Genomic DNA, 13,369 nt, shown 5'->3' with positions numbered 1-13,369 from the left:
TATTTTATATACTTTAATGTTTTCCTAAATTTAGTATATTCTAAATATGTGTATGAGCACATACTACTTTTGTCATAATATTTAAAATAAAACTTTCCTTATTTAGTTGAAACCAAGCTTCTTGCTGGCATACAGGTGGAAGCAGAGGAAAACTAGCATTCACAGATTCACGAGAGGAAATAATATTTTGAAATGGTTACAGATATATTATCACTTGAAAAAGGAAATAAAACTTCTGAATTTTTATATCTAATATTGCTGAAGAAGAAATTTTTTTAAAAGACAGCTGGGAAAGTACTTTATCTGTTTATTTTTATCACTAAAATAAAGAGATAAAATAATTAGCATTTCTCCTAGATTATTCTTAAATTTAGAAAACTAAGCCAAACTCGTTTAAATGAAAACTTTGTTTTCATATTTCATTCTAGTAGCTCCATGAAGAACAAATTCTTTAACACAACTAATAAGATCTATCCTTATACATGGGGGGACATGCGATGGAATTTGACCAAGGACTTTTTTTACATGAATGCATTAACACTCAGCACAGTAATTAGCTTCTTAAAAAAATTATTTCTGGTCTTTTAAACAAATGTTGTGGAGAAACTACATATCGACATGCAAAAGAACGAAGATAAGACTCTTACTTTACACCATACGCAAAAATTAACTCTAAATGCATCAAAGACCTGAACCAAGGAGCTAAAAGTATATGGCTCTTAGAAGAAAACATTAGGGAAAATCTTCATAACAATGGATTTAGCAATGATTTTTTGGATAAGACACCCACAACCACAGAGAACAAAAGAAAAAGTAAATAAAATGAACTTCATCAAAATTGAAAACTTTTGCACATCAAAGGACATTATCAAAAGAGTGAAAAGACAACCCACAGAACAAGAAAAAATATTTGCAAATCATATATCTGATAAGGGATTAACATCCAAAATAAAGAATGCCTAAGCTCAACCACAACAACAAACCCAATTCAAAAATGGGCAAAGGACTTGAATAAACATTTCTCCAAAGATATGCAAATGGCAATAAGCACATGAAAAGATGTTCAACATCACTAGTCATTTAGGAAAATGCAAAGCAAAGATATAGGCACTTCATACCCATTAGAATGGCTATAAACAAAAAACAGAATAACAAGTATGAGCAAGGATGTAGAGAAAACTGGAACCTTTGTGCACTGCTGGTGGAAATGTAAAATGGTGCAACCTCTGTGGAAAACAGTTGGGCAGTTTCTCATAATATTAAACATAGAAATACCATATTACTCAGGAATTCCACTTCTAGGTATATGACTAAAAGAATTAAAGCAGAATATGAACAGATATTTGTACAGTAATGTTCACAGCAGCATTATACAAAAAAGCCCAAAGATGTTAATAAACCAAATATCCATTGACAGATGAATGGACAAACAAAATGTGGTGTACATATATACACAATGAAATATTTTTTAACCTTAAAAAGGGATAAAATTCTGATATATGCCACAACCTTGATGAACCTTGAAATAAGCCAGACACAAAAGGATAAATACTGTATGATTCCACTTATATGAAGAATAGGCACATTCAAAGAGCCAGAAATTATAATAATGGTTACCAGTGGCTGAGGGAGGTAGCAATGGGGGTTACTATTTAATGGGTAGACAGTTTCTGTCTAGAACAGCAAAAAAGTTCTGGAGATGGACAGTGGTGATGGTTGCACAAGATTGTGAATATCCTAAATGCCACTGAATTGTAAGCTTAAAAATAGCAAATTATATGTTTCATATATTTTACTACAATAAAAACCTTAAACATACATTTCTGCTTATAGTTACTATTATATAAATGTTATTTGATATTTAAAATAATATTTGAGAGTGGCATTCAGCAGAAATGACAGAGTAGAAATCTCTGAAAAGCTTCTTTTCCTAAGAAACATCAGGAACACTAGAAAAAAGGGTCAAAATAAACTTTTCCAAAACTCTGGAAATTAACCAATGACTGACAAAATTCTGAGAGATTTTTATTCAAGAAAACATCTGAATCTTGGTAGGAAAGCTATCTTTGTGAATTTTAACTTGCTGTATCTCTACCTCTCATCAGCTACACAGAAGCCCTGAAAACCAAGAGGCCTGCAACAAAGGTAAAAACTAGAATTCCCAGGACTTCTCTTTATCTGAGTTGAATCAGACCTCACTCAGTGCCAACAGTTTTTTCCCTGAGAGTATTTGTCAAAACCAATCAGGGGCAATTGTTTAACATCTCAGCTGCCTGATGGGCTAACATGAAGCTGGTCAAAAATATAAAAGAAAAAGCTGGAGAATGAGATATCCATAAGGGGCTTTGAAAAGCTATGACATATTCCTTGAAATCTAAAAGATAACAATGCACAATGCCCAGGAGTATGTGCATGCCCAGGAAAAATCTTACAAGGCCCAGCACTCTCACCTCTGACTAACCTCTGTGCAATCAAGAATTCAAGGTTAAGGCATAGTTGTCAACTGAGTGCTGACATTGTCAACACTGTTATCAATCTGAGTGCCAATGGCATGCCCCAACACAAACACAGACCCCCTTGGGAAAAAGTTCATTCATTAGCTAACCATTAAGCTAAACAAGCAGAGACATCAAAAGCCACATAGACAAAGAATAAAGACTTCACAGAATTCATTCAGGAAAGTCACTAAACAGCAGCTGCAACAACAAATAGCAACAAAAACAAACCCTGGTATGGTGAAGAATTTGATTTTTAAATGTGTCACATTACACTATTTAAAATGTCCAGTTATCAAAAAATAAATAAATAAAACATGCAAATAAAAAAGTGTGGTGCATACTCAGGAAAAGCAGCAGCCAGTAAATACTGTTCCCGAGAAAGCCCAAACATTGGACTTACTACTCAACAGATTTAAATAACCAATTTTACATATATTCAAAGCATTAAAAGAAACCATGTCTACCAAACTGAAGGAAAGTTTGAGACCTATGTCTCACCAAAGAGATAATATCAATAAAGAGAAAGAAATTATGAAAAAGAACCAAATAAAAAATCTGGGGTTAAAAAATACATAATAACTGAAATGAAATATTTATTAGAGGGACTCAATAGCAGATTTTAGTCGAAAAAGAATTACTTGACTTGAAGATAGATCAGTTGAGATCATCTGGTATAGGAAACATAAAGAAAGAGACTTGTGGGACACAGATTCATAGAGTATCAATATATGAATATATCTACAAGGAGAGGAGAGAGAGGGACAGTATGTAATAAATAATTTGGCAGGCCTTTGTTCCTGGTTCCTGGTGTAACCTCTTAATCCTGTGTTAGGAGTATTTTTGTTATTCATGGTGGGCCCCCCAGATCACACCAGATAGTTTACATTACAGGGTAATATAAAATATATATATGGCCCCTAGGGAGTTTTCACTAATGAGATGACTCTAGATGGGGGCTGGCCACACCAGAAAGCCAAACCATGTGATTAGAGGGTTGCAGTATTGAGCAGCACGTTATCAGTCCAGTATCAGCCTGACCTCCGTAAATTAATATTTGAAATGTCTCGAACAGGCAAATCCACAGAAACAGAAAGTAGCTTTGTGGTTGCCAGTGGCTAGAGGTATGGCAAAATGGAGAGTGACTGCTATTGGGTATGGGGTTTCTTTCGGGGGTGATATGTTCTGAAATCAGAGGCGATAGTTGCACAATTCTGTGCATATATGAAAACCACTCAATTGTACACTTTGAAATGTTGAGTTTACGGCACATGAATTATATTTCAACATAACTATCTACATTAATATTTATACATAAGTATAAAATAATAAGTCTTTCTTTCCTTACAAACAGAATGTTTCTTAGAACTGCTTATGATTTTTAAAACAAACATCTGATCCTGAAACCAATAAAATTAGCTACTTCAATTACAATACACAGAAGTTTTATGAATATTTTCATTATAGCAGGATTTGCTAGGAGTCTACAAACCATTAGTGGCATACAGAAAACAGTGATGCTTAAAGCATTCAATTGCCTACTACAGAGGCTACAAAAAAGTGAGCAAACTTTTCTCTTTCAAAATCAGCCTTGAAATGCCACTCACCAAGTACACTGCTCTTTGGAAGAAGGTTGTGGTCTCCAGAATTTTGTGCATTGTGATGGTTTCCAACTCATCAGGATCTAGCTGTTCCTTTTCTAAGGGCATCCCATTGAACAGAATGACAGGCAGTGGACCGACTCCAGTCTGCTCATAGTAGCCTCTTGCTTCCTGAAACAAAAGGGACCTTTCATGAGACAAGTGGAACAAAGCATATTTTTATTACATGCCTGTTCTAACAACAACAAAAATGACTAGAAATATGGTAAAGAATGTGGAGTATACTAAAAAGCACATGTACTTCACAGGGCCTGGCTTTCCAAGGTCTTGCAGTTTCAAATATTGACCTTACAAGGACAGGAAATTTTCCTCAGGCTATAAGTCTCTGTTGCAAGATAAGAATTGTGGCACAGCAGGTTGCTGGCTCAAAGATAGACTAGTTGGGGCCAACCTGTTGCTCACTCAGGAGAGTGCAGTTCTGATAATACCAAGGCCACAGGTTCGGATCCCTATATATGGATGGCCGGTTGGCTCATCTGGGAGAGCGTGATGCTGACAACACCAAGTCAAGGGTTAAGATCCCCTTACGGGTCATCTCTTAAAAAAAAAAAACAAAAAAACTACTTACTGATTGTTATGTAAAGATACTGAGAAATGGCTGTTAAGAAGGAATGTTTGCTAAGATCAAGCTTTTGTTGGTGGACCACTTAATAGCCTTACTGGAATGTCATCTGGCTTGTTTCACTGAAAGTTACCAGCCTATATTGTTAAACTATAACCCCACCTTTGTTCTCTTCCTGTAACTTCCTGGTCTGGAAAATAAATGCAGGAAGAGAACCCCAATTCGGCATTAATTTCCCAAGGAAGGGCTGCCTCTCACTGGAGGGTGCCTAGGAAGTTAACCTCTTCGGGGCTTCTCCCTGCTCAGAAGAGATGGGCTTTGAGTAATCCTTTGTGTCTCCGTCACCCAGGGGAAGTGGGGTGACAAATCCGTGGGAGGCGAAGCAACACAAAGCAACAAAAGAAATCACTAAAGATATTTCTTTTATAAGTGCAAACTGACATCATAGTTAATACCTTATTGGGTAAATTTGAGATTGACTTACTCAGTTTTATAAAACCACAAAACCTTGCAAATTAGGAAGTGGTTCTGTGTGTGTGCATGTGTGCAGCCTAGGCTTCCAAAGCTGAATTATGCATACTATACAACTTTCTGCAATGATGGAAATGTTCTATCTGCATTGTCCAATCCAGTAGCCATATGTGCGTACTGAGTACTTGAAATGTGGCTACTTGACTAAGTAAATAAATCTTTAATTTAATTTTAATTAATTTCCATTTAAAAAGCCCCTTGTGGCTAGGGACTACCATAATGAGCTGTACAACTACAGACTACCATAAATTATTACTGCTCTTGGGCAGAAAGTCTGAGATAAAATATTTACACCCAATTCTAAATAAATAAGGGTCCACATCACTAATAAAAATATCACACCCATACAAAACAAAACAAGGCTTGTAGGAAAACAGTGCTCAAAAATTGCTTTCAGATATAGTAAGACCAATCTTCTCCCTTCTCTAGGACAAAAGAGGTTCCTTGGCAACGAAATGCCAGGGCAACAAACTGGCAAATGTATCTGAGATCAACACTTTCCCTGACTGTCAACAGGGGTACTGTTCCCTCAGACTAACTTTTCACAGTGAAAACTATGTTACTATCTAATATGTAGAGAGGATTACTTTAAAAATTCTTGTTAAACACACCATAACTGATATTTTCTGAAAATAACAGCATTACTTATAACTGTTTTTAGATAGCCTGAGTAGAAAAGTACTTCAATTGGGTAACTGATACCAGTCATCAGGAGGACACTGCGTAGTTTCTAATCAGATCTATCCATAGTATCAAATGTTGGTACAGACTCAACTGATTGACTATAGCATGGCACAGCCATAAAGGCCCTCTAGGCTAGTTTCAGCCATTTCTCTATATCATTGTTTAAAGTTTTTAAATTTACACTCCCAAAACTCTTACATGTTAATTCTGTTCTTTGAAATCTCAACTCTTTCACAGAAGTCCTAAAACTTCAATTTTAATCTAATTTCAGCTTTGAAAATCATCCCCCCCAATCAATTAAAACAAAATCAAACCAAAAAAACCCACATTATAACTCTAAGTGACAAGAAAAAAGTAACATTGGTTTTCTCTGGAAATGGCAACTGAATTAAAGTTGGGGGAAGGGAGTAGGTGTTTTGACTATATACATTCCTTTTTTACTGCATGTAAATAGTTTTTTTTTAAAGCCACTTTTTGCCATTTGTAAACAAGACCAAATAATACTATGCAGCCCAATTATCAAAGAGTAAAACTTAAAAATCACATGTGAAAATTTTCTATCACCAGATCACTAAAAATGTTAAATAATGATAAATAAAAAACATTAATTTCAGGCAAAGATTTATAATGATCCACTCATAAATGAAAATTAAGATTAATAAAGACTCAGAGTTAATATGCTGAATGCAAAATGTTAACATGTGTAAGTTAGAACTTTTCCTAATGTCATTATCTTACTAGCTTTGAAAGATATAAATATATACCTATCAGACTATATTCTCTTCAGTTTAAAAGTTCTACTTTAACTGTACTGTCTACCTTTAGAAATATTATTTCTTTCAAATAACAGACAGAATATACCACAGCTTCATATTTGTAACAAAAGGCACAGATATTTATTTATTTATTTATTTATTTATTTATTTATTTAATTTTTTTTTTAAATTTTATTTTCTCGATATACATTGTGGCTGATTATTGCTCCCCATCACCAAAACCTCCCTCCCTTCTCCCTCCCCCGCTCCCCCCCAACAATGTCCTTTCTGTTTGCTTGTCGTTTCAACTTCAAGTAATTGTGGTTGTTATATCTTCTCCCCCCCCCCCCCCCGGTTTTGTGTGTGTGTGTGTGAATTTATATATTAATTTTTAGCTCCCACCAATAAGTGAGAACATGTGGTATTTCTCTTTCTGAAGGCACAGATATTTATAAGTGTAATGACATTTGCTAAAAGCAGTCATTTTTCCTAAAAATAATCATTTCAAAAGAATCCATTCTCTTGTGCTTTTTTGTGTAGGGGGGAAGCTCCTCCAGTTTAAAAAATTTATTAATCATTATATTCGTAGGACTACTGGGATCCTCCTCAACATCCTTGCCTTGAAAGTACTTCTACTCAAATAGGTAGGAAATTAAATGGCTTAAAATTATATGATCTGTTTGTATAGGGAAGGGCCTTTAATCAGTACAGATGAGGAAAATGGACAAGTCTGGTAAACTACTAAGGAGCTTGGTCTATGATACTACCATTCAATTCTTCAGCAGAATAAACATTTCAACACATGTAAACATGTAACAAATAACATTTTTCCCAATTTGCCCACTCTATTCAAAATTTTTCAAGCAAATACTCTTGATATACAAATCATCCACAACAGAAAGGCTACTTACACTTTTCCTTTAATTGGATTTTTTAAAATTAGAGTTTAAAAATTTTGCAAATATGAAATATGAGAAAATTCCATAAATTTCCTCAAATCTTTGATATTCCCAAAGTGGTCCTCCTTTTTTTTCATTGCACTTACTCCTTTTCTATTCTTGCTCTGTGTGTAAATCTGAAAATTCACTGTGCACCACATCAATATTGTTTTATTTTAAAAACCAGACAAGTGGGGCCGGCCCGTGGCTCACTCGGGAGAGTGCGGTGCTGATAACACCAAAGCCATGGATGGGTTCGGATCCTATATAGGGATGGCCAGTTCACTCACTGCCTGAGCATGGTGCTGACAACACCAAGCCAAGGGTTACGATCCCCTTACTGGTCATCTTTATTTAAAAAAAAAAAAAAAAAAAAAAGACTTGGGAGAGAGATTATAAAAATCTAGAAGGATTCCCTATTCAGATGAAAGAGAAATTATAAACAATTCATTCTGAGTATGGTTGATAAGGAATGATAGCTCAAATCTCCAAACAGGAACCGAAGTCCTCGTCCTTTATTAGAAAACAAGTAAAAAAGTTGATAAATAAATATACTTTTATATGTTTTAAATTAAAATGTTTCAGAAATGTATTTTGATTCCTTGCTTTAACATATGTCTTTGATATACTGACCAACTTGTTCCTACTTATAATAGGTAAAGGTACTTTACTGTATTTAATGTCTTACAAGAAAAAAACATTATCTTTAAATAAAAAAATACTTAAATTTCCCATATTATATCCTTATTACCACACTTTCCCACTATGTTTATTACATTTCTTAATACATGTCCATCCTTAGCCTAAATAACTAATTAGTGCCAATACACATTAAGCTGTATATCATACCCTGGCACTATACTTCCAGTAGATTTTATACAGAACATGCTTCACCCAAGTACTGCCATTGCATTATGAAAAAGAAATTATTTTTCAATTTACTAGTTAATATGCAAGTTAAAAATAAGTGATATCTTCACAAAACTAAAATATAAACTACTTTTTCAAAAACTAAAAAGTGATCTGGTTTCTAAATTTTTAAATGCTAAGTTCCAACACTTCAACCACCACCACCACCATTATTAACAACCATGTCCTCACAAAAAAGGGAGGTAACGACAGTGCAGCGCTGCAGTCAAATGAGAAGTGCCAAAGAGTTTTTACCTTACGATTTTGATCATAAGCAGAATCAATCCCCAAAATGCTATTCACTTCCACATATGGGTATTTCTTCTCCAGGACACTGACCACATGTTCAACTTTCACTTTTTCTCCAGTCCTCACCTTGTTATAGACCTGAAGAAAGAAAAACCAAGTAACCAACCACACTTTTAAATCCAAATTTCAAAGCATCCATTACAAGATTTCTGAAGATAGAAGAAAATATGACTACTTTTCTTAGAAGGTCAAATTGGGACATGTTAGCAATTCTCCCTTTTCCACAAACCTCATTAAGATGCCTTCTTACATCAGAAACTAAATACTGTTAAAAAGACTCAATCAGTTTATAGGCACATTAGGTCCCAAACGTAAAAATACATTACGAAAAATCCAAATACTTATATGTAATCCTTGAAATAATTCTTGTCAGTGATGTTCAGGGGGGAAAAGATTACAAAATATGTGTTGCATAAATCCTGTTTTTAAAAAACAGACCCAAGGGCTTCGGGTCAAGATGGCAGAATAGACAGTCCCCAGCGTCACTCTCTCTCACAAATCAACCAATTTACAACTACAAAAAAGCAACAACAGCTAAGTTGGGACCGCTAGAGCTCAGGGGAAGAGAAGGAGAGACCTATGGAGTGCACGAAGGTGGGAGAAGCCACGAAGAAAGAAAGAAAAATCCACTCCGATCATTTTGTGCCATGGCTGCTTTAAGGCTGGAGCTGCTGAGGGCACAGAGCAAGAGCTGGCAAAAGCCGCAGCTGTGCCCTTCAGATGAAGTTGCTTGGAGGCAGCAGGGGAGAACAGGGCCTTGGCAACCCCCAGGCCAGCAAGACCACTAATAGGGTTCCTGTGGACCCACATAGGAGCAAGGAGCCACAACAACCAAAAAAAAGGAGCCACTCAGAGGCTGGTGAGTCATCACAAAGGACCAGCACACAGCCCGTCCCATGGGAAGTGTTTGCAGCAGGGGTGGTGGGAGAGATGGGCCCACCAGGGGAACACTGGGGCACAGCAAGGACAGCTGATTGGCACCCCAATCAGCAAAGGACCACTCAGAGGACACTGGTCAGGAATATAGAATTGCATGGGGTGCAGTTTGATGAAAAGACTCAGGCCCAGATCAGAGTTTCTACACAACCCAGGTGTACCGGGTCTCTGGAGAACTGGAAGTACCTATAAAGTCAACCATTAAAACCTGAGCTGCACAAAAAGCCTTCCTTAGGGAATCAGCAGCAAAGCAGCAATTTAGCTAAACCACACACCTCAAGTACTGGTCCCCACAAAAACTGGTTCAGCACCACCCTGGGACCTGAGGTGTGGAGCCGGGGACTGGACCACCCCCACAACCAGGCACACTGCCAGCGCCAAGGACCATGCCAAAAACATCACCTCCATATGAGTGGCTCACCACAGCCACCACAATAACCACAACTGCTGTGAAAGCGGCTAGACGCCACAACTACTGTGCACATGGTCAGCCACCCACTGGAGTGCACTGACAGAAGGAGAGTCACCAGCAGAGACCAAAGAAAAGAAGAGGATGTCTCTCTCCACAAGGACCATTCCAGAGTGACAGAAGAAGCATCTGCTCTATGTAATATTGGGAGACCTGAACACACCTCTCAGCAATGGACAGATTATCTAGGCAATAAATCAACAGAGTAACCATTACTCTTTCAGAAAGAGAGAAGAAATATAGGGTTATCAGAGATGGGAGTGGATAGGGAGAGATTGGACAAGGGGCATAAAGAATAAGTACGATTTGTTACAATATATATGCTAGTAATATTGATTTGAGCAACATATGTCAATGCTGAGCCCCCAAAATGTGTATAATCAAATATGATTCAATAAAAATTTAAAAATAATAAAATAAAAAAACAGACCCAAAACAAATAATAACAAAACTGTGCTTATACATGTACAGTTAAAATCTAATCATTCAAGGGAGATTAGGGAAGGGAGACAGAAATTTTAAATTGACATTAGTATTATCTGAATTTTGTTACAGTGAGTATGTATTGCTTTTACAATAAAAAGCAAACAAAAAGAAATTAAAACTCATACTATACTTTCCTTCCTGTACATATCTATGAAGGGGAAAAAACTTTAAAAAGCAGACTTTAAAATACTTGTTATTCGGAGTGACTTCTTTGGAACCTATTTCATTCTCCATACCTCGGTTGCTAACTACTTTCCCCATCATTTCTCCAGGAGATCACAGCAACAGCTGAGTAAACAGCTCATCAACAGCTCATCACCTAGTCTCACTGCCAATTTCTTTACCCATTGTCAGATCCATCTCTATACACTGGAGCAGAATGTTTTTTTTAAATTCAAGTTTGGCTCCTATGCTGTGGACACCCCAGCTGCCTATCCTACTAGGGCCTCAAAAACTAGGCTCCCCTCTTCCAGTTTGCTCTCAGAATCCCCTGCTCAAGCCACATTGACGTCTCAGAGTCACTACCTCTAATATGCAGCCATGTTCAGCCGATTCCCATTTTTCCTCCTTGACTCAGCTGGGACAACTTTCCACTCCACAAAAATGCCCATGACCATCCCCAGGAAGAGTGAGGTCCTCGTGTCGCCACAGCTAGCTGTGCTCTCCACACTGTATGATATCATATGTTTGTACATGTCCCCACTCTGGGCTGTAAGGTCTGAGGTCAAGGATGAAGTCTTTGCATCCCTCACAGCTAGTACCAGGCCTGGCACATGATGGGCCTTCAAAAATGTTAACCAAATAAATAAATGAACATTCTAACTAACAAAAAATGCCCCAATTGAATCTCTAAACAATAAATATAACAAATAATAAGCAGCAGATTAACATCATGTTTAGGGGTAAAAGTGGTGAAAATCAATTGCTTTAAACACAATTTTTTTAAACAGTTACCATTAATCTGTAAATCAAAGAACTATTACTTATAAAGTTGTTTATACTCAAAACTAGAAAAAAGATAAGAAAATAAGGAGAATTCTTTCTTTGAACTTGAAAGTAAATGCCTTCAATATACACACAAATCAAAGCCTTTCAGAGTTTCCAGTAAAAATGGAAAACACAGACTGTCAGTCAATAAGAATTTTATGGCTTTAATATTAAACTAAATCCTGATAAAAAAGTAAATGATAGTCTCAAAGGGAAAAAAAGTAAACATTTTTTTTTAAACAAGTAGAGAATATCACATTTGCCAAGAGGCACTAATGAATGATTTCAAATCACCAAAGGGTACAAGACTAAGATACACCAGTAGGGTTTCTAAGCAATCTTATCTTAGCCAAAATTACAGCAAAACGTTAGTGAATCAATAAAGTAAAGGCAACCCCTTAAATAAAAAACAGACAGAGTTTATGTGAATAATTTACTTTTTCTCTTTAAAGAAATATAAAATCCTCTTACCACATATTGTTTTTATAGTGTCCGATTTTTTTTTAATTATAAATATATATAATCAAGATGTTTCAATTAAAAAAATAAATTCAAAAAATGATTTGCCATTTTGAACAAAAACATACATGTGTCAGAGTTTGGAAAGCATGGTAATGATCCACTTCTTGGACAACATAATTATACGCTCTAAGAACAGCCACTCCAGCATCTTGCATTCCATCAATATCTTCAGAGTCATTAACCACAAAGATAAAACCAATTCTGGAGGGGGAGGGGAAAAAAGAAGAAGAAACATCTCAAAGTAGGCAACCAGTTAAAAGGAATGGCACTCTTATAATCCCCTCATATATTATAGCTAATAGAGGAAAACTATCCTTAAGTGAAAAACAGTTCACATGCTACTCTAACATGGTTGGCAAAGGTACACACACAACACTTACAAAGTAAAAAAGAAGGTTTTCAAAAGTGGCTTAGACTTTTCTACGGTTAGAGCAAGCCGCTTCCACATCATGAAAAGAATCTTTTACTGACATAACGGGTGTTGCTATAGGTTTAGTGGAGGTTTCGTTCTGCTTTTAAACAAAAATTAGGGGAAATGAATTTTCAGACTGTAAAAATGAACAGAAAAGAGGGGATTTTGAGATTTAACACAGGCAATATGAGAATTATAGGTAAAAGGAAAGGGGGGGGAGAAAAGATTTACAATTGCCCTACAGCAGAAAGCTACAACCAAGGTTACAGTTTACTAAATTTAAAAATTTTAAATATCGGAATAGGCTAGTCTATAGATGGTAATGGGTTACCAGAACTTATTAACATTCGAATCACTAAAGTTAATATACAACTCCCCACTGCTAAATCTGACTGACAATAAATAAGTAAATAAATAAAATAAAGGGATAAACCACAAAGTGATACCATTATACATCTCTGGTTTGGTTGGCAAAAAAACTGGGACCAGACAAAATGAAAGCCCCTAGCCTCCACACTGGAGACAAAGAATTAAATGGAGAAAGGATAGTCTTTTCAACAAATGGTGTTGGAGCACCTCGACATCTACATGCAAAATAATCTAGATACAGACCTTATGCACTTCACTAAAATTAACTCAAAGTGGATCACAGACCTAGATGTTGAACACAAAACTACAAAACTCCTAGAGGACAATAGAGAAGAAAAATTCAG

General features: G+C 36.1%; 1 protein-coding gene across 2 annotated transcripts in view; it reads right to left on the bottom strand.

Annotated features, from left to right (window-relative positions):
- Nucleotides 1-13,369, bottom strand: part of UGGT1 (UDP-glucose glycoprotein glucosyltransferase 1) — a 105,111-nt gene that overhangs the window by 49,273 nt on the left and 42,469 nt on the right. For both annotated transcript variants that reach the window (XM_063094800.1, XM_063094803.1), the window contains exons 16-18: nucleotides 12,310-12,445; nucleotides 8,791-8,922; nucleotides 4,103-4,267 (exon numbers count right to left, since the gene is read on the bottom strand). In XM_063094800.1, coding sequence (XP_062950870.1) covers nucleotides 4,103-4,267; nucleotides 8,791-8,922; nucleotides 12,310-12,445 — 433 coding nt within the window. The remainder of the gene's footprint in view (nucleotides 1-4,102; nucleotides 4,268-8,790; nucleotides 8,923-12,309; nucleotides 12,446-13,369) is intronic.

The sequence above is a fragment of the Cynocephalus volans genome, chromosome 1 (genome assembly GCF_027409185.1).
Source record: "Cynocephalus volans isolate mCynVol1 chromosome 1, mCynVol1.pri, whole genome shotgun sequence".
Taxonomy (NCBI): domain Eukaryota; kingdom Metazoa; phylum Chordata; class Mammalia; order Dermoptera; family Cynocephalidae; genus Cynocephalus; species Cynocephalus volans.
Note: the sequence above shows the minus strand (reverse complement) of the source record. Positions and strands in the feature narration are given on the sequence as shown.